Below are 27,256 nucleotides of genomic sequence, written 5' to 3'. Positions count from 1 at the left end.
AAAGAATGAATACGGTTTCTCAAGAATAAATAATATTTTTGTTATCCACAAGAGTATTCTTCTCTATGGGGATGGCTAATTGGAAACTGGACATATAATGAACAACTTTGTGTGTGTGTATTTATTCTAATAATTTTATGATCAAGACAAAGAATATAAGCTTAGTTCAAATAACTGAATATTTATAGAATCCCTAACTGTGTAGTAAGGTATAAAATACATAGGGAGAGGAATAAGCTTTTACTGTTTTATGTATTTTGACTTTGCTGGTATAAAGTAAGTGCATCAGGAAGAGAAGCAGCTCTTTATTTTGTAGTTGAATTTCTGGGACGTAAAAGCACAGATGTCCTCTCCAACTCCATACACAGTGGACATCTGTTGTTTTTGCCTGGGCAGCACTCATTCTTCCTTCTGCTAATGAGCAGCTCCTTTAACCTTTCAGTCCATGTGGTCCCAGTGGCAATGACCCTGCCTGCTCAAACCCATGCCCTTGAAATTCACAGGTGGGCCTATCACCCAGACCTGGCCAGTCAGAACATCAACTGGCTCCTAGCCACAGGTTCAGATATGGGCAAGTGAGACTCTTGAGTTCCAAATGGAAGCTACTGAGAAAATAGGAGCTTCTTTTCTGTGGGGACATTGGGTGGATAAAATGTAAGTCTGAAATCATTGGTGACCTTTGCTATCATATGAGAAGAGCCTTTGAGAATAAAAAAGGGGAAGAGGGAACCAGAGATAGAGTTATAATTACAACTGCTAGGATACCCACCTACCATGACAGAAAGAAGACTCACCTTGACAGAAAGAAGACTCACCTTGACCTTCCAGTTAAACGGGCCAAGACATTCCTCTTTTTTTGCCCAGGCCAGTTTAGGTAGGATTCTGAGACTTATAACTGAAAGAGCTCTAATATAAATATCTAGGAGCCTTTCACTCACAGCCTGACTTGGCTCTGCAGAAACTGAGGCTGAAAGTCCCAGAAAGCTGGACCTCTTGCTGGCAATTACTGAGAACTGTCTTGACTGAAGAGAAAAAACTTTTGCCTTACTTCACTGTCTCATTTCTGAAACTAATGTAGGTATGTCCTACAATGTCATTATTTTTATAAAGCAGAAGAACAGGGGTGATACTCACTGGTCCACTTCCTGCAGTAAGATTCTGCAAAGCTCCCAAAGATGCTTCCTGAGTGTAGTTTCGGACACTCTTCGCGATCAAGGACAAGTACATCCGTATCACGATGGAATGCCATAGCCATTCCACACCCTTCGGGTTGCTCTTTTCTTCCGGCATCGGCATGTCCTGATATTGCTAACCACGTACACAGTGAAATCCAGAATTAATGCCTTCAAGTGATTTCTAGAATTCTACACCCAAACTAAGGGACCAGAAAAACCAGTTAGTCTAGAGAGACTGACAATTTGCCTAATAACAAGCCCCTGATATGGAAATGAAAAAGCAAATATGTATGATTTCCAAGCAGTTAACTTTTAGCTCATAATGTCTATTTCTCCTTAACAACACCCCAACTTTATATTTCATAGTGAGAAAAAACTCGAGAATGAAGCATAGGCTATTCTAGAACAGTTTTCAGGCTGCTGTTAAGCTAAAAGCTAAATTAGTCACAACCACCGTGGAGATAAGAAAAAGAGGCCTCTTCCCTCAGTCTTGTGAAGTTGTCTGGGATAACATCAGGATTCTAAATCTACCAGTTACTCTCCAAGTTCACAAATATGTACCATGACAGTCTGAGGAATAGGAGGGGTTACATTCTTCCAGTTTTCATGAAATGCCAGTAGGGACAGTACTCCTTCATATGGATGTACTTTTAGGATACCCAGAGCTAAACATCAGGGTTGCTTTTAACGTTAAACAATTTATACACCATTGGCTATGCTGTATTAAGCTTATTTCCTAACTTATAAAGCATACAGCAGTGTGGTACAGTGGCTAACAATGCAAATCTGGAGCCAGACCACCTGGGATCGAATTCCATCCCCTCTATTATAATTTCCTGGATTTTTTGGGGGGCAAATAAGCCATTCTGTACTTTTGTTTCCTTGTCAATAAATGAGGCTATTAATAATACATACCTCGTAAGGTTGATGTAAGGATTAAAACAACTTAAAAAATAGTGCCTGACATATGCTAAGTACTCAGAAATATACACATACACACTTTTTCTTTCAAAGTCCTTCCAACATACCTCTTTTATTTTCCTGCTTCGACTGCCAAAACACCCAATACTTTTGTTGTCAGTCTGGATAGTCCGGTTTTGAATATAGATACTCTGGGAATATCTATCTGGGAGCTCTGCCTCCAGCTGGTAGGAGAGGTTATGAAGAATGCACACACAGTTCTCTGTGGCCTGAGAAAACAGGAGATGAATACTGATCATATACATATAGACATCCCTTTGGAAGTGTGCTACCAGAGGATGTACTACGCTTTCGATCTTACACAGTTTAGTGGATGCAGTGGGGTGTGCTTGGACTGTGTCTAGGGGAGTGGAATGAGTGTGGCTAGATCATGAATGGTCATGAGCACAATGCTAAGAAGTAGAGGCTGAATTTCTTAAACCACTGGAGAGCCTTTCTAGTTTACATTGAAGAGTGTGTTCAGAAGATTCTATATTTTACGATACGTAATTTAGTAGCCACATGGAGCTGGAAAACAGAAGAACTGTTTGCAGGACCCGTTAGGAAGCTATTGCATGGTAAGTATGAAAGATACACAAACCAGGGCAGCAGTCACAGCATGAGGGAGGAGAAGTGGACCAACTGGAGGGCGTTTCCAAGGTGGAATGCATATGGTTTACTGCCTGATGGATACAGGATGTGAGGGAAGGCAAGGAGGCAGTCAGAGATTATACAGATTTCTGCTTTCATTTGGTGGGTGGGGATAATTATTAAGAAGGATTATTCAGGGGCGCCTGGGTGGCTCAGTCGTTAAGCGTCTGCCTTCGGCTCAGGTCATAATCCCAGGGTCCTGGGATCGAGCCACGCATCAGGTTCCCTGCTCCGCGGGAAGCCTGATTCTCCCTCTTGTGTTCCCTCTTGTGTTCCCCTGCTTGTGTTCCCTCTCTCGCTGTGTCTCTCTCTGTCAAATAAATAAATAAAATCTTAAAAAAAAAAAAAAAGAAGAAGGATTATTCAGAGAAGGAGCAAGTTTGGGAATAAGGGAATAGATGAACTTAAGTTCATTATTGCACACGGAACTCTTGGGCTCCTTTCAAATACCTACATAGAGTTGTTAAACAGGTAGTTGTAAACTGGGGTCTGGAAAGTAGACAGAAAAATGGGGCTAGGTAGATCTTAATATTTCTAAGCATGGATGGGAAACTTTAAGCTTAGCAAGTGAGTTAATGAATAAAGCTAAACCCAAACAGAATACTTCCAGAATCCTCTGAAGCGTCTTAGTAAGACAAAGTAAGTAATTCAAATGAGAGCTATTTAACCCACGAATCACCTTGTCATCTGGCTGGTAGTCTGCGATGGTTCCTCTGACATAATGGACCAGTGAGTCGATCAGTCCGTCACACCTTCTCATCACTTTCCTCCCATCAGGGCCGGCCGAACTCATGTTTCTATCAGGAAAAACAAACCACCATAAGATTTAAGCTGTGTATCTAACAGGCCTTCGTTTCAAAGCTTTATTTGATTGATGCTTCTTCCAAGTGTTTGGAAAACTGACAAATTTGTAAAAGAGTGGCAGACAGGTCCTGGGGTCAGTTCATTATCAATTGCCTGATGGTCATCAAATCTGGACACAACCTCTAACTATATTCCTATAACATGTCATCGGGTCAGTAAAAGCTTTCTGTCTACTTCACTTCAAGCACCAAGGTCACAGCATCATTCACTTAATCTGCAATCTGTTTTTGAGAGGGTAGATATGAAGCAAACACTCTGCAACTAAAAGAACAAATGGAACATTCGACGTAGCACTATACTAGATGTCCAAGTCCCAACTTGTTCCATGTCTTAACTCTACGTAAGTTAAAGTGACTTAAATTCTCTGGGCCTCAGTTTCCTCATTTGTAAAGACACAATGTTGGACTCTACTATTTTGGGGTTTTGTAGCTTTCAGTGTAAACAATTATTGACAAATATCAAACCAGATGTTCTAAAATGTGATGATTCTATAATTAAAATGGCAGAGAGATGTGACAAGAATGTAAAGTTCCACAGTGTGTAAGACCTAAGTCAAAAGCATGACCTATAAATACCTTTGCACTTAGTCTATTTCTAATTTTGCTAGGCCATGACACCTTTCTATAAACAGTTAACTACATCTATAAGTGGAGGTTCCTTCCTTATAGAAAATTGAAACTTATCACATCCAGCAAAGTAATTTATTTGGGGATCAAATTTCAAATTCAGAAACTTAATTGCTAAGAATTATTCCTATAAAATTTATCAGACCAGTTTTGTTTTGTTTTGTTTTGTTTTTTACTGGTAGGTAGAGTATTCAAAGTATATTCAAAAGTTTTTGTTTATAACGTCTCTGTCATACTGAACATCAAAAGAACTACAATTCTGAGAACTTTTTGGGTCTTATTTTTATCTTTAAAACAATATATTGCATTAAGTAATTTCAAAAAGGCTTTCTGCCCCAAAATACTGCTTTCAGTACATACTATATGAGAGAACAAATGTACCCAGCATGGTATCAAGAACTAATGGGAACAAAAAAGGAACACACAGCATTGTACCCTGTTTCCCATGAAAATCACATCCATAGGATGAACTTGATGATACAAGACTGTTTTTAACCCACAGAAATGTAATTTCATGATTCAACCTAATAGTTGAGATGAGACTAATATATTTAAACTAAGGATATACAAAAATTTAATGGTTGTTGGACTGATGCAATGAATTTTTAATTTTAACAAAATCCTTTGTGACTTTGGTTTTCATTCGACTATTCCAATTAAAGATTTACCTCCTTAATTTTTACTGTACCTAAAAAACTGACACTTTGTCCATTAAAAAAAGATAATGCATAGGTTTACAAAGTAAATTGAACCATTTTTACTATAGCTTTTCTTCTCAAGAAATGATCATTTGAACCAAGATCCTGTATCTATTCTCTGAAGAAGCCTGACAGAAACTGAAAAAGCGTCTTTTCCAGTCATCTTCTTTTACACATGGAGAAACGGAGGTCCAAAGAATTTAAAAGTTACTTTTCTCGGTGACAACATAGTGGTAAAGTCAGAATAGGAGAGCTGCTCTTTATTGTTGTTCTTAGGGTCAGCTCCAGAATAGAGCACACCTCTTCAACATTCATTCACTCCGTCATTTGTTTAGCAAATACCAGATGTCCCCCAACTCCAAGACAACGTTATCACATCTTTTAAAGTTTCCCCTTGATCTTTCAACCTCTGGCTTGGAGAAATGGCAGTAGTTTAAAACTGCTTTGACAAATCAAAAGGTTTCTGACTAGCTAAAGCTGCCACATACCTTGCAGATAGATGACCTAGCTTTGTTAAACTTCAGGGTGTTTATTTTCGGTGCGAATGATAATTCGCTTTGGTGGGACTGCCAGTTCACATGCACGGACTCTTGTCTCATAGTTTGGTATTATCCAGACTCTACTTGCTTGAAATGGGACTTATCAGGGTTTTCTGGCACTTGACACCTTTGTTGACAGAAAGTGTAACCCCACTGCTTCAGTATTTGCTCCTGCATATCAAAAATAGTTCCTACCTTACTCAACTGCCCAGAAATATGAATGATAAGGGTGGATTATTTTATAGCACTACATCCATGAATAGAAGTCACTAGTCAGAAAGGAATTTGTTATTGTACCACTCTGAAAATAAGCAGTAATTATGAAAGTGATATATCTATCTCAAGGGACTAAAACATTTTTTTCAACAGCTAGTACTTAAGTTTGTGGAAATCAGAGAATTACCATGGCTAATCTTAGGCAGAATGGCAGCTTTTACAATGTATCTCTCAAATCCTGAGAAATATTTATTTATAACTATTTCCTCTATGTAGCCCAAAAGAGGTTTAATATGAAAAATATCCCACAGTTATAAATGAAACTATCAAATATTGATATATGGAAACAATTATCTTATTGAAAAGTAAAAACGAATGAGCATATAAACACACTACTCAATAAAAATTGATTATCAGAGTTACCAATGAATATATTAGAAATGTTTAATTTAGTGTCTATGATTTTAACTCAATTAGATGATGGTTTTACTTCCCCTGGTATAATTTGGCCAAAGGCTGAGTAAATATGTGGGTACCTTCTAGGAAACCAAAATATGCATGCTGTTGTACACTGAAATTTAAAAACCAGATCCCTGGACTGGGGGGTTGGAGGCTGGTGGGAGAAGTGGGGAATATAAACTCTTCCCACAAAGGCAGGATTGTTTTGGAGCTCTTCGCCTTCCCTGAGCCAGAACAGGGGGAACACCAGCTTGATCAGTTATTTATGCTTAATATGAGGTACAATTTTTCTGGTAATAGGACTTGTTAAGGGTGGGGGGGGAATAGAATCTGAACCTCTGCATGTCTCTGAACAAAACTTTACAGATTTAGGAAGATTCAGGTGTTTTATCTAAAAGCAAATCAATGATTGATGACTGTCTCTAGGACCGCTTTTCTCACACATTCCTGTATGTCATAACGAAAAGGAGAAAAGAAAACCAAACACCCAGGACTTTGCTAGAATTGAAAGAAGAATCGTATGTCTTTGTTGAGATTAATGACAGGGTGACTAAACCTTAAAGTCATAGGGCAAACCAAAGAATGGACAATGTCAAATGATAAAGACAACCGCAAGTCAAGTGTGTGTGATAGACAATGGCAGTAGGCACTTTACAAATACTGTTATCTGTAATTTTCACAAAATTCTCCAAATTAGGGCATGCTAAAATTTCATTTGGAATCCTGACCTGTGACTCTTGTTTCAAATCAGAATTCCCTGCTTCTAGTAGGCTTTTTACTGGCCCTTCCATAAAAAGTTATGTGTGTGTGGCTGCGTGCAGGCCGTTATAGCTAGGTGGCCAGCACCGAAAGGAAGTTTGTCACAACACAGAACGGCCAAAGCTCGGTGTGTGCTGTACGGTCAGCTAGCGTGGGGAAATGAACACTGTATGTTAACTATCCTGGAGTTAAAATAAAAAAAAATTTAAAAAAAAATAAAGTTAAAGGCTACAATTACTTACCAGATCTGAGAATGGCAGACAACACAATAATACGGTTAAAGTGAGTCTTTTCAAGACACTTCACCAACAAGTAATTCTAAGAGGCAGAGATTTTTTTTAAATGGGGCGATACCTACTACTAATAGGTGTAGTTTCCTCCTAACACACAGTTGACATGTGTGTCACATACAAGACCTACTGCCTATGGGGCCAATCTTCAAGGTCTAGCCAGCATACCGAAAGAGTGATCACCCTGATGGTTTTACAAGTATCATAGGTACATCTTCACGTTCACCAACAGCTATAGGATTTCTAATACTGTGTATTGTAAACTGTGCAATAAGGCCCCAGTCCACTAAGTGCTTGGTCAGAGTCCATTCTAAGACCCAACAGGCACTTGATAAAGAGACTGGTGGATAAGGAGGCATCCTTCTTCCTCTTGTTATTTGAGATTTAGGGCTGGGCTTTTGTTTATCTCTCAGCTAATATATATCAAACAGTTAGGCCTTGTCTGTGAGTAACCCAAAGAAAGCAGCAGAAGCAGCTTGTTATTGCACAGAACAAAAGGGAAGCCTCACTTGAACTGGCAGAGGGACAAAAACTCTTTGCCAAGAAAAGGGATTGTCTGTTACCCTAAAGTCAACATCAGTTCCTGAAGGTATCTGCAAACATCAGTCAAAGTCAACTGTTTGGTCTGCAAACAGAAGCATCATTGGGAGGTAGAACAAAGCTCTCCCACGTACACGTCTTGTTCCTTCCAAAACAAGGAACATTAACCGAACAAAGATATGTCAGCATCTATTACACATCAAGAAACCAGAAGGCAAAGGAAGAGAAAATCTATCCTTAAAAATCCTTTGCTTTTGCTTTCCTGTATTTTTCAGATCTTCTAAAAGTGTTCTGAATAATCAATGTAGCCAGCAATCATCTGGTTGGTAGGTAACAGTCACTTCCTTTGGATTTAGCTGGCTGTTCAAGGTAGAATGCCAAATTCCATTTCAAATCAATTATAAACAGCAAACTAATTTTTATAATATGCCTGGGAGCCACTGGAACTTGAACAGACATTCTTGACACCTAAAGGAGATGTCTCAGATGCCAGACAAGGACTGATGAAGATGCTTAAAACTTAGAGTAAAATCATATGATGCTCAGATGGTCTGCACCTCCAATATAGGCACAGATTTTAACCACAGGATAGCAACAAAGTCATCAGCTACTTTATTCAAATATATCAATGTGCTCATTTTTTTTATCATGATGAATTACAAAATTTTTAATAGTTCTATGAGAATAATCAAGTTTTTTTAGAAAAAGATTTTCAGTGACATAAGGTATAGTTAATAATAAACTACTTCCAATTTAAGTTGTACACAGATTTTTTTTTTTTAAACATGAGGATGTTAAAAGAGTAAATCTTAAAAGGTCTCACACAAGAAAAAAAAATCTGTTAACTGTGTAAGGTGACAGATGTTAACTAGATCAACTATGGTGATCATTTCACAATGTCTACAAATATCAAATCATTATGTTGTAATGAAACTAATGTGTCAACTGTACCTCAACAAACATAGGATGCTTTTAAAAATCTCTGACAAAGTCATTCTTGGGAATTTTTGTTCAGAACCCAAGTCACATACTGATTGATACAGAAAGACAAGCAAATACAGTCCTCTTGATATAATAGAAATTATCCTTCTGTCACCTTCATTGATTTTTCTTCCTCCATATTAGTCCTATTCATGTATCCTTAATAATTATCCCAGGGCTGAGCCCAAAGCAGGTAGTCAATATTTATGCTTTGATTGATAAGAGTAAAGAGTTTCTTTGGCAAAGAGATATGTCATATAATTACTGAGAAGTACAACTCCTAATCTGAGCCTATCTAATAAGGGCATGAATAGGATATTAAAAAATTTAGTTTGAAGAACTGAGACATTTGCAAGGTTTGTAATTGTGCTGTTTGACAATTCTAATGCGACCTATACTCTTAAGAACACTGGGTTCAGGAAGATCAGAGAGAGGTGGGGTGATCAGGTAAGCACAACCGGATTTGCTTGGTTTGATGTTTGATTTGTTTGCTTTACTAACTTAATTACTGTTGAGAGATTTCAACCAGGTGACCTCAAACTCCTGAGATTTCGCTTATAAACAATCATTTTTTTAAAATCAAGATTTTATATATCCATTTAAATACCACGTACATCTTTTAAATTTACTTGAGAAAATTACAAAATACTTTAATTCATTAAACATCTGTTTGTATTTTATTAGGGATCAAGAATTCCTGTCCCTGTTGAGGTCCTTCTATCTAGCTGGACTAAAAATCAAATTGACAAGATTAAGAGGAGAAAATCAAATAGTGTATGTACAGAGAGTCCACACAGTCATGGAAATTCTAAAGACAGGCAAAATGAGGTATATATATTATTCTAAACTAAGGATAGAAGGGTAGGGGTCTGGCACTTCAGAAGAAAGGAATGTGATTCACAGGGTGAAAAGAAGAGCAAATGTTTGGTAATTAGATGTTTGTCCTGCCATACAGATAGGACACTCAGATAAAATTTATCTCAGCTAATAAACCTTATTCTGGGAAAGAGCCCCCAATTTAGAGTTTTCTATGTAGTTAACGAAGGGGCAAAAATTTCTCTTGAGCACACAGGGTCTTGATTGCCTTCAGCTCAAAATAATCACGTCAAAGTGGCCCATCTTAGCGTGGCCTATCCTTGGCTCCCAAAATATCTAAAATACACAACATATAAAATACAATTATGATGGATAGTGTAACATTGCTAGAAATATTGCCAATTCCATTATTTATGGTGTAGGGAACAAATTTTGCCACCCCAAGATATGCCTCTTTGACATGTTATTTTAAGCTGGTTATTTTTAAGAAATAGCAAACACAGAAGAAGTTCTGAAAACCAAGTGGAAGTTACCCTTTTGTAAGAGACACTTACATCACTTACGTTGTAAGAAGACATTTACATTCCCTTACAATTTGTAAGGGAAATCTCCATTCGTAAGGGTGCCCCTCTGCTGTATCAGGAAGAGAGGAAAGACTAAATCTCTAGAAATTTATCAAAGGAGAAAGCATGGATTTAAAACTGCCTAACAGCCTTATTCTTGTTTACTGTGCTTTGCCTGGTATCCTCCCTTAACTGACTCCCCACCTCCAACATCTTTGTCTTCAGCTGAAGATGATATTTAAGGTGATGGCTTGGAGCGCTTGGGTGGCTCAATCTGTTAAGCTTCTGCCTCTGGTCGCGATCCTTGGGTCCTGGGATCCAGCCCTGAGGCAGGCCTGCTCATTGGGGAGTCTGCTTCTCTCTCTCCATCTGCCCTTCCCTCTGCTTGTGCTTTCTCTCTCTCAAATAAATAAATAAAATCCTAAAAAAATATATAAGGTGATGGCTTTAGTTATTTTGGGGAGTTACTCAGTTTTCCTGGTTTCTCCCATGCTTACAGGAGGTATACATGTTATTAAGCTTTTGTTAGACTTTCTCCTGCTAACCTAAGTCAATTTGATTATTAAACCAGCCAGAAGAACTCCGAAGGGTAAAGGAAAAATTTTCCTCTCCAACAACAGACTTCATATTGCTTATGTTTACATATCAAATGAAGAGTTTAAATAATTAACCAAATAACTATGTTTGAAGTTGATGATCCAATTGTCTTTATATTTCTGGAAAAATCACTCTTTAGGTTGAATTATGTGAATACTTCTGTCGGGTTCTGGTATTGTTTACACTATTTTAATTAACATTCTTCTAGTTTTATATAAATTATTTTCCAGAAATAAAAACTACATTTAGATTACAGTTTTAAAATGTAGTTCTGGCCTGCTTTGGACCTACAATCTGACAAAAAATTGTTATTTGATACTCAGGGAAATTATCAGACCCTCATTTAATTAAGTATCTTCTTAATTATTGAATTTTTAATTATTTAAATAGTCATCTGGCATTATGTGTATGGTTAAACCAAATAAATCCTTTTCTGTCATAAGTATTCAGAACAAGGAATGAATGAGCACAAGTAAATAGAAGGAAAATATACAAATAAGGACATGCAGACTCAGGAAACTTCTGAAGTTTGAGATCCAGATATGTGTAAAAAAATTAGATTTAGTAACATTATACGTATACATATATATACATATATGCACATATATATATATATTTGTATTGGACAAGATAGAAGTATTTGAATATATTAAAATTTTACATGGAGACACTCTTTTTCCAGAGAGTGGGTATATTGATATTCAAGACCCCCCTCCCACCCTGTGACATTACTCTTAAACCTGTAGCTAATTAGGAACAAAATTAATAGTTACACCTTTTTTTTTTTTTTTACACCTTTTCTTTCTAAAGGTAGTTTGCTTTATCAGACCATTCAAATCCACCCCAGTTAGATTTCTAGTGATGACAATGGAAGTTTCTTTTAAGACAGTCATAAATTTTAGTACATATATTATATATTCATCAAAACACATTTACTACACCATGACATGTGGGGGAAAAATGAAGTTTAAGTAACTTGCAAGAGAAATGTATTATCAATTGCTTTTCTTCTTTAACTGGCATCTATAGGCACAAAATACAAGAATAAGAAAAATCACCCTAAACAAAGTAGCAAAATTCTAGGGTGGCCTTCAATTATGGCAATAAGATGAAGGTGCCAATTTTATATGCATTTCTCATTATGACTATATTGAATAATGATAGAGGTGAACCAGTAATAGAATGAAGAGCTGAAGACAGGGACATTCAAACACCTACTCATCCTTCAACAGTTCCTTAAATATGACTCTCCAGTTAACTCTTCCCAACTCTCAGGCAACATCAGTTAGGCAACCCAATGCCTCCGGGACAGTCTTTCGTACCTTTTACTTCTTATCAAATGGATTGTGATTCCCTTCAGGTGCCTGTCTTTCCCACTAAAACTGGAGTTCCTCCAGGGCAAAGGTAGGCCCCATTCCCCTTGGAAATTTCAGAAATTTAAACTGTGCTTTGAATATAGCAGGCATTCAAGAACAAATACAGTGTTAGATAAGAGGAAGAGGAAAGACAGACCAAATGGTAAAACCAAGAAAGCTGGACTAGTTTCCTTTTGCAAATTTCTGATAATGGTTCTATAACTGTGAGAGAGTCACTGTCAATTTCTTCAGAATGAAGAAGGAGACTGCTAACAGAGGCTGCCGAGATGTGTTTGGTCAGAAGTGTCTTCCAGAACTCTGAATCTCACTGCTTTTGGAAAAAGCATATTTTTCCCATTCTCTTACTCTGACAGCTTCCACCATTGCCCATGGTCTTATACCTGTCCACCTAAGTCCAACTGGCACCCTGGAGGCATTCTAATTTCTGACCTCTAAGTTGTTTCCATCCCTTCTTCATTAAGAGAACAAAGACTCAGGGAAGAGAAGGGAAGACAATTCAGGAAGAAAGGAGGAGGGTGGAAGGAAAGAAAGGGGAAGAAGCCATGAGAACGACATGGAGGAATGGGGAAATAATGATAAATCTTTGGTAGAAATTTCAAACTTCCTCCTAAATGAAACAAGTCGAAACCAGAGAGGGAGACAAACTATAAGAGACTCTTAATCTCAGGAAACAAACTGAGGGTTACTGGAGTGGAGGGGGTGGGAGGGATGGGGTGGCTGGGTGATGGACACTGGGGAGGGTATGTATATGGTGAGCGCTGTGAATTGTTTAAGACTGAAGAATCACAGCCCTGTACCCCTGAAACAGATAATACATTATATGTTAATTAAAAGATTAAAAAAAATTAAAAAAAAAAAAGAAATTTCAACTTCCTCCTGATAATAACCATTGGTTTTATTTGTCACATCCAAAGGTGTTCCAAAGGTGTGCCAATCAGTGACGTGGAACATACAGACTTGACAGCCATGTCACATCAATTCCTAAGAAGTTACCCATACTAAATAGAAAAGCTGGGGCTCATCACAATGAGTGTGCATGTAGGAGGGGTGTTAAATCAAAGAAGGCAGTTCATGCTTTTTGGTAATTTACAATTCTATGATTGTCACATAAGTCTTTTGGAATCTGAACTATCTGAAAGAGTATCCTACTGATTGCAATAAATTATCAAATATCAAATACTGTTAACACTTCTCGCCCTAAGTAAATGAAAATAACTTGGAAAAAAAAATAATGGGTCATTTTAGCATGTTTTCTCCATTCAAAAAAAAGGAAAATGATGAAGCTTTGTAATACCTTCCAAGAAAACAAAGGAATTGTTTCTTCTTTGAAAAGGGATGTGTATAGAAAAAAATATGCTTATAACCTAATTACCCACATTTTGATGTTAATATTAACTAACAAATTCAGTGCCAGTGGTGTGCTGGTAAATTTTTATTTAACTATCAGTTTTCTTTTCTTTCTTTTTTTTTTGTTTTAAAGATTTTATTTATTTACTTGTCAGAGAGAGAGAGAGCACAAGCAGGAGGAGTGGCAGGCTGAGGGAGAAGCAGACTCCCCGCCGAGCGGGGAGTCCTATGTGGGACTCCATCCCAGGACCCTGGGATCGTACCCCGAGCCGAAGGCAGATGCTCAACCGACTGAACCACCCAGGCGTCCCAACAATCAGTTTTCTAGGGGCAAGGGAGTGGGGAGACCTCTGACTTGTAGCATTTGCCAATTTCTGTGGTGTAAACACTCCCACCGTGGCTGATTTCAACCTACCAATATGATGTCATTGCCTGTGGAGTTATTAAGAGATGCTGACAATTCCATTTGCTGGCTCTAGCACAAACTGGAGTGTACCATTTTATTTTTCCTCTCCTAACTTGGGTTTTACTACTCATTATTGCTAGCATAATATTGTTTAAGATGTTTTCCTCATTGCAAAATTTGTATCATCTTCCAGTGAGTAACTTCAGTCATTAAAAGTATGTTAATTCCAAAGGGACCTCAAAAAAGCACCAAGGCCCACGCACAGTAAAGCTGCTGTGGACAGATGCTAATCCTGTAGATAAATGATCTGATACCTGACAAATATGCTGTACCTGACAGCAATGGTCCTTTCGAAGGATAAACTCTGCATGTTCTCCTGTGTGAATGCAATCTCACTGTACCAGGTCCAGATGGGGAGAGCCGGGGTCACTGCCGCAAAGCAAGTTCACTAAGAAAGCAAACATCTTACCTGAGGAGCAGACTCACTCTACACCATTGCTATATGCAGACCAAGGGAAGTCCCTCTCAAAACTGATCTCAGTGTCAAGTTAGTAAAGGAAAAAAGCCACTGGTGTATGCAGTTTTTCTCCAAAGGAGACTGAAAAAATTTAGCTACACTAACCTGAGTCAACCACAGTGCCAAAGATATTGCTCATGTTGCCAATTCATTGTTGGCTCTACACCCCACTGGGGGAGAGAATACCTAAAATAAACTTACAGCAATTAAGATATTTGCTAACATTTGTGACCTTCTTATTCAGCAAGATTCACTTTTGTTAGAACCAGTCAACACCTGTCTTAAAATCTGTTTAGAGAAGCTGTGGTCATAAATAAGCGACTACACAGCAGACACCTCTATTGTTATGGAAACTGAGACTATTTGATCGCAGGTCCCCTAGAGGTCTTTTCTTGCATTCTGTGCATATCTCCTACTGGCTTTTATACTCATTGTGACAACATCCAACCTGACCGTTGCCTACAATGCCCTCTCCTTTCCTGGAAATGTCTCCCACTTCATAGGCTTCATTCTTTGTATCTTCTCTGTTTATATGAAATGCAGTACAGAGTTCCATTTGCATAGAACTTCTAAAACAAAAACAATGAGACAATGTTAGGTTGCAAGGCTGTGAAGGGCAGAGGTTTTATCCATATCAGCACAGTCTGTAGGAGTGTGACAAACCCATGAATGTATGAATGTGCTTGGCTTTGGAGAAAGGCTTCCTGGATTTGAACTTCAGCTTTGTTTCTTACTAGCTGCATGATGTTGGAAATATCACTTAATCTCCTTGAACCCCTCAACTATAAAACGGGGAAAGCTTACTTTACAAGGGCTGCTGTAAGAATAAACTGAGAAAATCCTCATCAAGAAGTTAGAACAGTTTCTAGAACATAATACACAATAAATGTCAACTATTATTATTGTGATTTAGATACATAGGTGAAATAAGAACAGATATTTAAGCATATACTATGGCATTCAAATTTTGTAGATGTTTTGCTATATTCCGCTTCTAAAAGTAGTTCAAGTCAGTGGTTTGGATTGGCTTTGCAAACACTGTTTAAAATGGTGTCATATTGATGGGAGTGTATTCAGCTATTACATCTTCTGGAAAATGTGTGTCAACTAAGGCACTGCTTCACTCAAAACATCTAAGTCTTTTATTCCTCGTTCATAAGGGGGAAGCAGCAGGAAGAGATTTGTAACTAATATTTTTATCTTTATTATTCACCTTCTCAATACACTTTTCCTGTTAATATTATAATTATTCTTCACACAGAAGTTACCATATTTCTATCCTCCCACACTAGCTAATCTTGCTTACAGAAGAAAAAAATTAACCCCTTAACATGACCTTCAAGGCCCCCACTATCTGGCCTGAGCCTATGTTTCCAACTTGTTTGATTACTTCCCATCACAAATTTGATACTCTCGCCAGACTTGATTATTCACCCAGTTCATCATGTATTTTCATTTGCTCACCCCTTCATTTATTTTTTTCATTCAGATACTTTATAATTGCTTACTGTACACCAGAAACGTTGCTAGGTGTTAGGGATTAAAGATAAAAAGAATGCACAGGCTTGTTTGTATTTGTAGAGAATGAGCCCAACATGTGAAAGAAGAAGAGCAAGTGGAGAGGAGATACAAATTTAAAAACAGAGTGAGTCCCATGGATGCTGAGTTTCTGTCGGAGTCCCTGAGGTCATGGTTCCTGGTGCACTTCCTTCACTTCCACAAGTGACCGTCAACAGCTCACCCACAGGAGCCAATGAATCCCTCCTTGGCTTTAGCGAGTTTGAGTTGAGTATCTCATTTTGAGTTGAAAGAGTCCCTACTGATAATTTAAGAACTCTGATGTAACACGGTCAGACAATGGGAGCTACAGGGAAATTCTGAGATGCAAAATGTTTTTAAATAGATCAAAATGTGTTATTAGGTCAAAAGTGTAATAAAAAAGCAGTTCTAGTGAACTGTACAGAAGACGGATTCAAAGAGACCATTTAGGCACTTCTGCTGTTCAAGGATTGAGTGCCTAGTCCTTAGAGAATTTCTGACTATTGAAATAATCCACTGAGGCCTAGTTCATTTGGCACCTCTTCTATAGCGTCTTTCTGATCCCACTCTGCTGGCATGAATGGTCCTTTGTTCTGCATTCCTGCAGCATTTACTTCCCTTGTACCTCTGACACCATGGCTCTCATAATTCAGCTGCATCAAATCACCTGGAGGGCTTGTTAAAACTAGACTGCTGGGCCCCACCCTGAGAGTTTCTGATTCCGAAGGTCTGGGGTGGGACCTGAGGATTTTAACAGGTTCCGGGTGATGCAGATGCTAATGCTCCAGGAGATATTGCTCTAACATATTTCACTGTAAGCTGTGTTCTCTTTCCTTTGCTCATCTGCATCCCCCGTTAGGTTAACGGTTCCCTAAGGATTTTCTTATTCATCTTTGTGAAATTTCCATAAAAGCTTACACAAAACTGGTATTTGATATGATGTGTGATTAACAATGGAGAGAAGATAAACATTTCACCATAATAAATTCTCTTAGTCACCATCTAGATTCCCCCAAAAACTGAACTGTAACTACAGAAAATATCAAAAGGCAGAATATATTCTGACCTCTCATGGGCTGCCTAATTTTGATTACTTTTTTTTTTTTTTTTTGAGAGAGAGAGAGAGAGCGTGTGCACGGCGGAGCCTGATGCTGGGCTCAATCTCACTACCCTGAGATCATGATGTGAGCCTAAATCAAGAGTCGGATGCTTAACTGACTGAGCCACCCAGGCACCCCCTGATTATATCTTCCATTTGATTTCTTTTAATCCTTGCACATAAAGCACAATGATTATTTTCAAATATAAGAAAGCTTGAGATGCATGATCTTAGAGATGACTAGCACTTTTCTTTCTCCTGCATGTATTTCTATTTCCTCTTGATTTAGCTGGCATCTGACAGCCCAAGGAAGAAAACCTTTCAAGCATTTTTTCATCCCACTATTTAGAAATGTTGATCAAACTAACTTCCTTTGTAGCTGTTCTTATGGCAAAACTTTCTGTCCCTTTAGGTTTTGTTGCCTTACAGCTATTTAAAAACATCTAGGAATAAATTTAACTAAGTAGTCAAAAGACCTGTATACAACATGACACTGATGAAACAAACTGAAGGCATAAATAAAGGGAAAGATATACCATACTCATGGATTGGAAGAATTAATATAGTTAAAATGTCCAAGGCAATCTACAGAGTCAACACAATCCCTATTAAATTTCTAATGGTAGTTTTCACAGAAACAGAACAAACAGTTCTACAATTTGTTTGGAATCACAAAAGACCCCAAATAAAGAAAGTAATCTTGAGAAAGAAGAGCAAAGCTGGAGGCATCACACTCCGCTTGCAAACTATATCACAAAGCTATAGTAATTAAAACAGCATGTGGACACATAGATCATTGCAACAGAATAAAGAGCCCAGAAACAAACTTGAGCATATATGGTCAATTAATTTGCAACAAAGAAGTCAAGAATACTTGGGGAAAGTGGGGAAAGGAGAAAGGAAAGTCTCTTTAATAAATGGTGCTGGGAAAACTGTACAGCCACATGCAAAAGAATGAAACTAGACCACTATCTCACACCATGCACAAAAATTAACTCAAAATGGATTAAAGATGAATATAAGACCTGAAACCACAAAACTGCTAGAAGAAAGCATAGGCAGTAAGCTTCTTGACATCAATCTTGGTGATTATTTTTTGGATCTGACACCAAAAGAAAAGGTAACAAGAGTAAAAGTAATCAAGTGGGATGATATCAAACTAAAAAAGCTTCTGCACAGCAAAGAAAACCATCAACAAAATGAAAAGTCCATCTGTGGAATGGGAGAAAATACCTGCAAATCATGTATCTGATAAGGGGTTAATATCCAAAATATATGAAAAACATACAATTCAATAGTAAACACAATCTGATTTAAAAATAAGCAGAAGATCTGAATAGACATTTTTCTTTTTCTTTTTTTTTTTTTAAAGATTTCATTTATTTATCTGACAGAGAGAGACACAGCGAGAGAGGGAACACAAGCAGGGGGAGTGGGAGAGGGAGAAGCAGGCTTCCCACCAGGCAGGGAGCCCAATGTGGGGCTCGATCCCAGGACCCTGGGATCATGACCTGAGCCGAAGGCAGTCGCTTAACAACTGAGCCACCCAGGCGCCCCTGAATAGACATTTTTCTAAAGAAGATACAGAGATGGCTAACAGGCACATGAAAAAATGCTCAACATCATTAATCACCAAGGAAATGAAAATCAAAACCACAAGTGCATCACTTCACACCTGTTAGAATGGCTATCCTCAAAAAGACAAGAAATAACAAAAGTGTTGGTGAGGATATGGAGAAAAGGCAAACCTCGTGCAGTGCTTGTGGGAATGTTAAGTTGACACAACCACTATGGAAAACATTACAGAGGTTCCTCAAAAAATTAAACATAGAACTACCATACGATCCAGCAATTCCACTTCTGGATATTTATCAAAAGAAAATGAAAACACTAACTTTGAAAAGATATATGCACCCTCATGTTCATTGAAGCATTATTCATAATAGCCAAGAAATGGAAACAAGCTAAGTGTCTATAGATAAGTGAATGGATAAAATCTGGTATATATACGTAGAATAATATTCAGCAACAGCAAAGAATGATATATTGCCACTGGCAACATCATGGATGGACCTTGAGGGCATTATGCTAAGTGAAATAAATCAGACAGAGAAAGACAAATACTGTATGATCTCACTTATAATTGGAATCTAAAAGAAACAAAACAAAACAAAAATAAAAACCAAGGTCGTAGGGGCGCCTGGCTGGCTCAGTCAGTAGAGCATGTGACTTTGATCTTGGGGTTATGAGTTTGAGCCCCATGTTGGGTACAGAGATTACTTACATCAATAACAGCAACAAAAACAAGCTCATAGGTAACAGAGAACAGACTGGTGGGATTGTCAGAGGCAGGAGGGGTGGGCAAAATGGGTGAAAGTGGTCAGAAGGTACAAATTTCTAGTCATAAAATAAGTAAGTCCAAAGAAACCATAATGGAAATAAATTTTTCATATGCCATAAACAAACAAGCAAACAAGTCGGTCAGTCCTGGTGAGGTAATGTACAGCCTGGCAACTATAGTTAATGATACTGTATTACATATTTAAAAGTTGCTAAGAGAGAAAAGTCTTAAAAGTACTCATCACAAGAAAAAAGAAATTCTGTAACTCTGCATAGTGATGAATGTCATCTCGACTTACTGTGGTGACTGTTTGCAATATACACAAATACCGAATCATTATGTTGTACATCTGAAACTAATATAATGTATAGGATAAAAGAATAAAAACCCTAGGTTTAAAATTATTTTTTAACCATGTCAGTAAATTAGATTTTTGTGAATTAAAAAATAGCATGGAGCCTACCTTAAACCCTGGGAGACAGGAAAGGCCAGTTTGCATGGGATTCTGGGCATTCAGATCAGCTCTCTGTTTTCTTTATTGGAAATGACATCCTCTCTTTTGTGAGCTAATGTGGGTAGATGATAAAATCAAATATGCCTAGAAACAATATTCTGTTCTTACTTTCCTTTCTCATTGTCTCTACACGCCCCACTGGTAACAATGCGTAATGACACACTTCTTGCGTTTCTTGTATTTAGACTGATCTTTATAATTCTTATTGCATCTCCAGGTAATGGAGTAGAGTTTTAGAAACCTGGATGCAGTATGTAAGGTATAGAGAGAAAAGATCTGTAGAGTGGCATTACCTTAAGCATCCTGTGACGTTGTAAAATATATCAAAATCAAGCAAACCGTTAGCTTTAGGGTAATCTCCTTCTGGCCACCCCGAGAAGGGAATGATGATATTCTCAGTCAGGATAAGCAAGGCTTCTGTTATCATGAGATTCTTGAGTTTGTCATTAGATGACAAATTCCACAGCAAACCTAGAAAAGCAAAGAGTACTATCAAAACAGTGCAGGGATGGGTCAAATGACTGCTGAAAAGATGAATTAGGGCCAGCATCCCCCCGGGCTGTGGCTAGCTATTTGGAAAAAAGGGGGAGGGAGAGAGCCCCTTTCCCAACCAAAAGAATCGGTTTAGAGTTTGTTAGATGGCAATGAAGCTGATCCATAATGAGAGAGAGAGAGAGAGAGAGAGAATATAAAATTATGACGGTTTAAATCAATCAGGAATGTGAATGAAAGTTAGAAATCCTTTAACATTTATGTTGTTTTTCTTAAAAGATCCTACCATTAAGCTGAACTCACTGAGATAATAAATTCTGGTCTCATCAACATGGAGGCTGGAAACAATGCTATTTTATTAAAGACTTCAATGTTTTTATTTTTATTTTATTTTTTAAAAAGTATTTTATTTTATTTTTTTTTAGTAATCTCTATACCAAACATGGGGCTCAAACTCACAACCATGAGATCAAGACTTGCACGCTCTACCGACTAAGCCAGCCAGGCACCCCAAGTGTTTCTTCTGTAGAAACAGGAGAGAATATCTCCCTCTGCCTCCAGCTCCCCACTACCTGCAACTTCCACCTGATATTTGCCTCCCAGTGAGAGCAGAACGGCCCACAGAAAGCCTTTGCCTGTACCCACGCCTGTCACCAGTAGGCTGATCAACATCACCAATTGATACTTATTAAATCCTATCCAATGTTAGACTTTCTGTCCTCCTGGAATTTATGCTAGCTACCTCACGTATTTCCTATATTACAGTTTGGCAGTGAAGGAGATACAAGAGTATCTGATCCATCTGCCAACGTGTATGGCCTAAAGTATTGGCCTAAGGCTGGTACCACTGTCCTCATTCAACTTTCCCTTTCCTCTTGAAACATCTCCCCTGACCTGCCATTAAAGAGAAAGGCTATATAAGCCAACGCAGAAAGAAATTAAGATAACAGCATACTGTACTTTCCAGGGCCTCTGTGAGAGAGAGCCTGAAGCTGGGTATCTCAGAGAGAATACAAAGTGGCACCATACATTTAGGATTTGCTTTTCTTAAAAATTTGGCATTCAAATACTTCCGATTCAGTGGAAGGACTATGTACCTCTCGCTCGCTATTCCAGTGACTCCCAGCAGGTGTCAAGTTGCCTTAGCTTCCTTCATCCCTCAGTGAATAACTCTAACTCACTAGCATCCAGGAAGGCAGAAAGAGAAGGGAATCTTCATTTTCTTCCCTATTCATTCCCCTACCACCCAATCGGTAATTCTTACTTTTAAAATGTACTGCTTTGTCTGCATAAAAGAAAGCAGCAGCACAGGTATGCAGGACAGTCTACCTTGTGAAAAAAGCAAAGGTTTTTTTTTGTTTTGTTTTGTTTTTTGCTGAATTATGTGGTGATAACATCAGCCCCGATTTTAATGACTGAAATAATGATCTGTGCAGTTAAAGCTTGCTAATTATTCGACCATACTAATACTTGGCTCACCATTTTGAACACTCGAGGCCAAACACAGTCTTTTGACCTTCATCAGTTCACTTTGGCTGTGTACCAGTACGTAACGTCTGAAACAATAACCAAATTCCCACTGCAGCCTACACTGAGCTTCCGTCAGATAGAGCGACACTGGGTCTGGTGTCTTGTGAGGACCAGCATTCTGGCTCAGGAAGAGGTCTTCTCCTGATCCAACTCGCACTAGGCATTAGTCAGGAGCAGTGTCCCTCAGCCACCGGTTTTGTAACACAGTGACTTCGTTCCTCCCACTGCATCGTGAGGGGTGCTGGACTGGGGAGTGACAGAGTAAAACTCCAAAGGTGGTTGAAAACAATTTAGAGGCAAGTCTGAGGTTGAGTGGTCTGGTTACTAAGCTACTAAAGGGAGTTAAAAAGAAAAGAGAGAAAAGGGAAAAAAATAGCTTCCTGTTTTAAATAAACAAACAAATTAACAGTCTCTGCTTACCAGAGGCTTAAAAATGTAAAGTATAATGACATTTCCTCTTTTTAAAAGGGACCACACAGGGCACTCAAAGGAAAAGTATACCTTACAATAAAAATCAGAAGAGGATTAATTTTAAACAAAGGGAGTGGAATTTTCCTTCAACCGTCGGATGTCCTTTATAGCTCGGCATGCAGTATTACTTCCATAAAAGAATCTGGTTTGGGAGTGTCAGTTTAATTTTTTGAATTTTTAATGTAGGATATTGTATAGAAATGTCATGCCTGCCAAACTTTTGTATGGCACGAAGCTAGGATGGAGCTTAAGTGTTCACTAGAGATTCGGGATTATACATACTTAGACACTCCCCCTACATGTACGTACAAAATCAATAAAGGACCAATTACAAATTGGGAAAATATGTATCACAATACGAGGTTAATATCCTCAATATATAGAGTTCTTATAAATCACTAAAGATTCAATTGCTAGAAAAATTAACCCAAGCTAAAAAATGTTAGAATCTAATACACATAGGAATGCATTTTCTCTAGTAATAAAAGAAATGCAGGTTTAATAGCTAGATATAATTTTTTGTGACCCTAAGAAGGCAAAACCAGAACTAATGAGTGGAAATTCTAGGGAAAAAGATTCTGGCTCACTGAAAATATAAACTTCTAAGAGAGCTTTGAAGACAACAGAAGATCTGCTTGTAAGATCCAGCTCTATCGCTGGAGCTGATAAAAAAATGAGCTCATCCTTTATGAAAACATTGACAAGGAGTTTTTTTTACCCCCAGGCTAGAGTGGTACACTAGACTAGCAGTTTCCAAATGAACCTAGTGGCATATCTGAATCACATATTTCTGGGCCACATCCCAAATCTCAGGATGGCTCTTAGGAATCTGTATTTTATAAAAATGATTTCCAGGGCACCTGGCTGGCTCAGTCGGTAGAGTGCATGACTCTTGATCCCAGGGTCATGAGTTTGAGCCCGACGCTGGGTGTAAAGATTACTTAAAAAAATGATTCCCATTTCTGGCATTGAGAAACGAATGGGCCAGATGACCCTTAACAGAGGTTCCTTTCGATGATTTGATTCTAGATGCCTTGAGCTAGTATTAGGGTTTAGGTTTTCATTGGTCTAACCTTTAACTTCTAGTTAATTTATTCATAGTGCCTAGATCTCTATTATAGTTCTTTGTGGCAGCTGATAAGCCTGTCATTTTCTATCACTAAGTTCTCATTTGAGCCAAAAAGAGAGAGAAATGGATTCTGGTAAGGGATATACTTTGAATAATTAGCACTTGTAACAGAGATAATAATAACTGCATTATCCAGAAATTTATTGCCAACTGTGATATTTGCAAAAAGTAGCTAACTTTAGTAAAGGGATCTTATAAGATATTAAAATCCATGTTTTATTAGTATTGCCCTTTAGGACTAGAAGTACAGTTATTTAACAAAGTCTGCGTGACACTTTGGTAGCAAAAACTGCAAGTATTAGGACTAAATAAATCCCTATTATCAGTACAGAAGGAGAAGGAGACACAGGAGGAAAAAAGGAGAACCGGTGTGTTTTAACCTCATTTTGCAAAGTGATCACAGAACAGGAGGATTTTTTTTTTTTTTTTTAAATAATTTCCCTTGCATGGATCTACTCCTCTCACCTAAGTTTTGCAAATCTCGCCTGAAATACTACACTGTTGCAAAGGACATTTAGTCCGAGTTATATATGAATCCAAGGTAACCTGTTGCACATTACAAATGCAGAAAAAAAAATAGAATTATTTTTAAAAGGTGCATAATGAATATTTTACAGTAAAATGTTTCTGCTATTAAAATACAGCAATCCAATTAAATATTCCCATTAAACATGCAGAGGTGAATACGCATTTTCGACAAATTCCATCAACAATCATGCCGACCCTTCCTTATGTGACATGCAGGACAAGAATCTCCTGCTTCATTCTTGCCAAGGCAGAGCCCTACTGCAAGCCCAAATGAAAGTGCTCATTACTCAGTGACCCTGAAGATGTATCTCTGATATCAGCATGTACTGTTCTCATTTCAATTAAAGTACACTACCACGCTTACTTGGTAAGGGAGGGGAACAACCTCCTAGAGGGAAAGTCTTTGATCCTGAAGTCTTTTCATCTGAAAAGGAAAGAGCTTCCCTTCTCGGCTGGTACTGAAAACGCCAGAAGGGTCAGTGAACAAAGCTCTGGTGCTTCTTTTAAGCATATATAGAAATCAGATGGTTAATGGTTTTATATCTTGGCCAGAAAAATCAGGGTCTTACCTGAAAACACATTTGATTCTCTTATTTGTGTGTAATCTAGATATTCCCAGGTCACAAATCTCTTTTTTTAACAAAGATTTTATTTATTTATTTTAAATGTATTTATTTGAGAGAGAGCACGAGAGAGATCAAGCATGAGTGAGGGGGAGGGGCAGAGGGAGAGGAAGAAGCAGGCTCCCCACTGAGCAGAGAGCTGGGTCTCAGGACCCTGAGTCATGACCTGAGCTGAAGGGAGACACTTAACCAACTGAGCCACCCAGGTGCCCCAAAGATTTTATTTATTTGAGAGGTGCCCCAAAGATTTTATTTATTTGAGAGAGTGTGAGTGGGAGGGAGAGGGAGAGAGAATCTGAGGCAGACTCCATGTTAAGCACAGAGCTTGATGCGGAGCTCGATCCCAGGCACTGAGATCATGACCTTGAGTGCAACCAAGGGTCAGACACTTAACTGACTGAGCCACCCAGGTGCCCCCACAAGTCTCTTTTACCTTTTCAATCAGACAGCCACAGTTGTTGAGAAACTTGGAGGCATAGCACTGTTGTTACTGCAATAAACATACAGGCATGAAATAAGTGGCATCCTAATATTAAAGGGTGCAAAAGTAGTTCATTAGAAGCCCCTTCTTTCAAAACTCCGCTGGGGGGATGGCGGGAGACAGGGAGTAAAGTATGAGAGGATCGCATCTGAAAATGCTTCTGAGGAAAAGACGGCTTTCGCAGGATGAGAGGGCTCACCACGTGGTCAAGGTGTGGAGGAGGAGGCTATCTAGTCCGAGAAACAGCAGAGACAAAGATACCAAGATGTGGAACAGACCAGCTAATCCTCTAGGATTTCAGAACCTGGACTGGGAGGGTATGAGAGGAGACACTGCTGCCCATGGTCACCGGGCTCACATCATATCTTAGGGGCAGTGGGGAGCCCAATGGGGCAGTATTTTCATATTAGAAAAAAATCACTAGGTGCAGAGTGATGGATCGAGTGCGAATGCACAATACTGAATCAGAGGGGGGGTAAGAAGTGAGTGCAATAGTAGACCAGAGGCGTGAAGAGGATCAAAGCACGTCAGTGTTAAGTGGGAAGAGAGGAAGGTTCAGAGAGGAGTGAAGGAGCTCTCTGACCTGAGATTCTTAAAGACAAGCCCTTTCCCAAAGAAGTGTAAAAATGAGTCACTCTCTGCCCCCAGAGCAGTAGGTGTGAGCCACTTTCATAGAGCAAAACATCCAGATAAAGCTAGGTTCGAGTCTGGGCCTTGTGCTCTGCTAGCTGTGTAATCCTGGGCAATCTACTCTCCCCCTCCCCTCGCTGTGTGTTACGCTGATCGTGAGGAAATCATCAATAATGCGTCAGGGAGATGTCGGGGGGCGTAAAGATGAAAAATGGAAAGTCCTAACTTAGTGACTAGCATGTAAAAGGGGCTCAATAAAAAGATGTTCACCAAATAGACAAGATTCACATATACGGTTGCTCGCTTGTGTTTCCTTACAAGGATACAAACATGTCTACATTAAGTCAACAGTTTATTTCTGAGGCCCTGAAAGCACTTAGCTGTTCTATTAATAGAGCCAAAGGAAGTTATTTGGAAGGATTTGTATCAAACATTCAAGTATCAACTCAATTCAATTAGCATGTAATGAGCACCCTCCGGTAGGGGTGCTTGGCTTGTTCTAGAAATCCTGAGAATTGCACAATAAACCTCCATTTATCAGCTCTGTAGATTATCTAAAGATAACTGAATGGTTTCTATGGCATTAATACCACAGAATGTTCTGACCATAGTTTCCTATTGCCTAAACAAAAGAAGAAGAAGAGAGGTTCAATGGATTACTTCCTTGACACAACCCACAAATCCTTCCAAGCTCTCTAGCTACAATACACCCGAACCTCAATACTCTATTATCCAACTCCTTCTCAACGACCAGCAGCTTCTTTTTGCTTCTTTGCTTTGCTAATGATGTTCACTTTCCTGGGAATAACTTTCATTCTCCTTCAAAACACCAGTCCAAAGTGTATCCTATCCTTCTTTAAAAGTCCACAAGGAACCATATCTCCTTTGTGAAGTCTTTTTTTTGACTGTAAAACAGTGTATCTGTTTGATTCTCTTTTATGGTTGTCATTACTATATTTTAATGAAGGAAATGTTAGGTTCTAACTATGAGGTTTGGTCTTTTTTTTTTTTTTTTTTAAGTGCCAACCATCACATAATTGTTCATGTTTTAGTAGAGGGAAAAGAACGTCTACAACCTCTCTAGACTGATTCTCACTGCCTGGCACTTGAAGGCAGCCCTGTAAACGCTGGCTGAATGCATGAATGAATCAATGAATGAGTGAGATCACCCTTAATTTCTGTAGGTATTTTAATATGTCATAAATATGGAAGGAAATTTCTCATGGGACAAGACAGCATGCTGGCCGAAGGGCAGCATGGTACGACCCTTCATATAGTTTTATAAAATTAAAATATATCAAGATAGAAAAATACGTGATTATTTTAAGATATAAATGGGCAGAGAAGGTTGAATGGCAACATTTCTACAGAAAAAAAGAACTGGTGGGGGCACCTGGGTGGCTCAGTCGGTTAAGCGACGGCTCAGGTCATGATCCCAGGGTCCTAGGACAGAGCCCCGCGTCGGGCTCCCTGCTCAGCCTCAGGGAGTCTGCTCCTCC

The 27,256-nt window shown here is 38.5% G+C and overlaps 1 protein-coding gene across 3 annotated transcripts in view; it reads right to left on the bottom strand.

Moving 5' to 3' along the window:
• The window catches only part of PKP2 (plakophilin 2), a 95,617-nt gene that overhangs the window by 23,467 nt on the left and 44,894 nt on the right, over positions 1-27,256 (bottom strand). For all 3 annotated transcript variants that reach the window (XM_025879548.2, XM_073877720.1, XM_073877719.1), the window contains exons 6-9: positions 20,167-20,344; positions 3,466-3,583; positions 2,204-2,365; positions 1,135-1,308 (exon numbers count right to left, since the gene is read on the bottom strand). In XM_025879548.2, coding sequence (XP_025735333.1) covers positions 1,135-1,308; positions 2,204-2,365; positions 3,466-3,583; positions 20,167-20,344 — 632 coding nt within the window. The remainder of the gene's footprint in view (positions 1-1,134; positions 1,309-2,203; positions 2,366-3,465; positions 3,584-20,166; positions 20,345-27,256) is intronic.

This window comes from Callorhinus ursinus, unplaced genomic scaffold, assembly GCF_003265705.2.
Source record: "Callorhinus ursinus isolate GAN/ISIS: 27379988/994484 unplaced genomic scaffold, GSC_fseal_2.0 scaffold27, whole genome shotgun sequence".
NCBI classification, from domain to species: Eukaryota; Metazoa; Chordata; class Mammalia; order Carnivora; family Otariidae; genus Callorhinus; species Callorhinus ursinus.
This window is presented reverse-complemented; position numbering and strand designations above follow the sequence as displayed.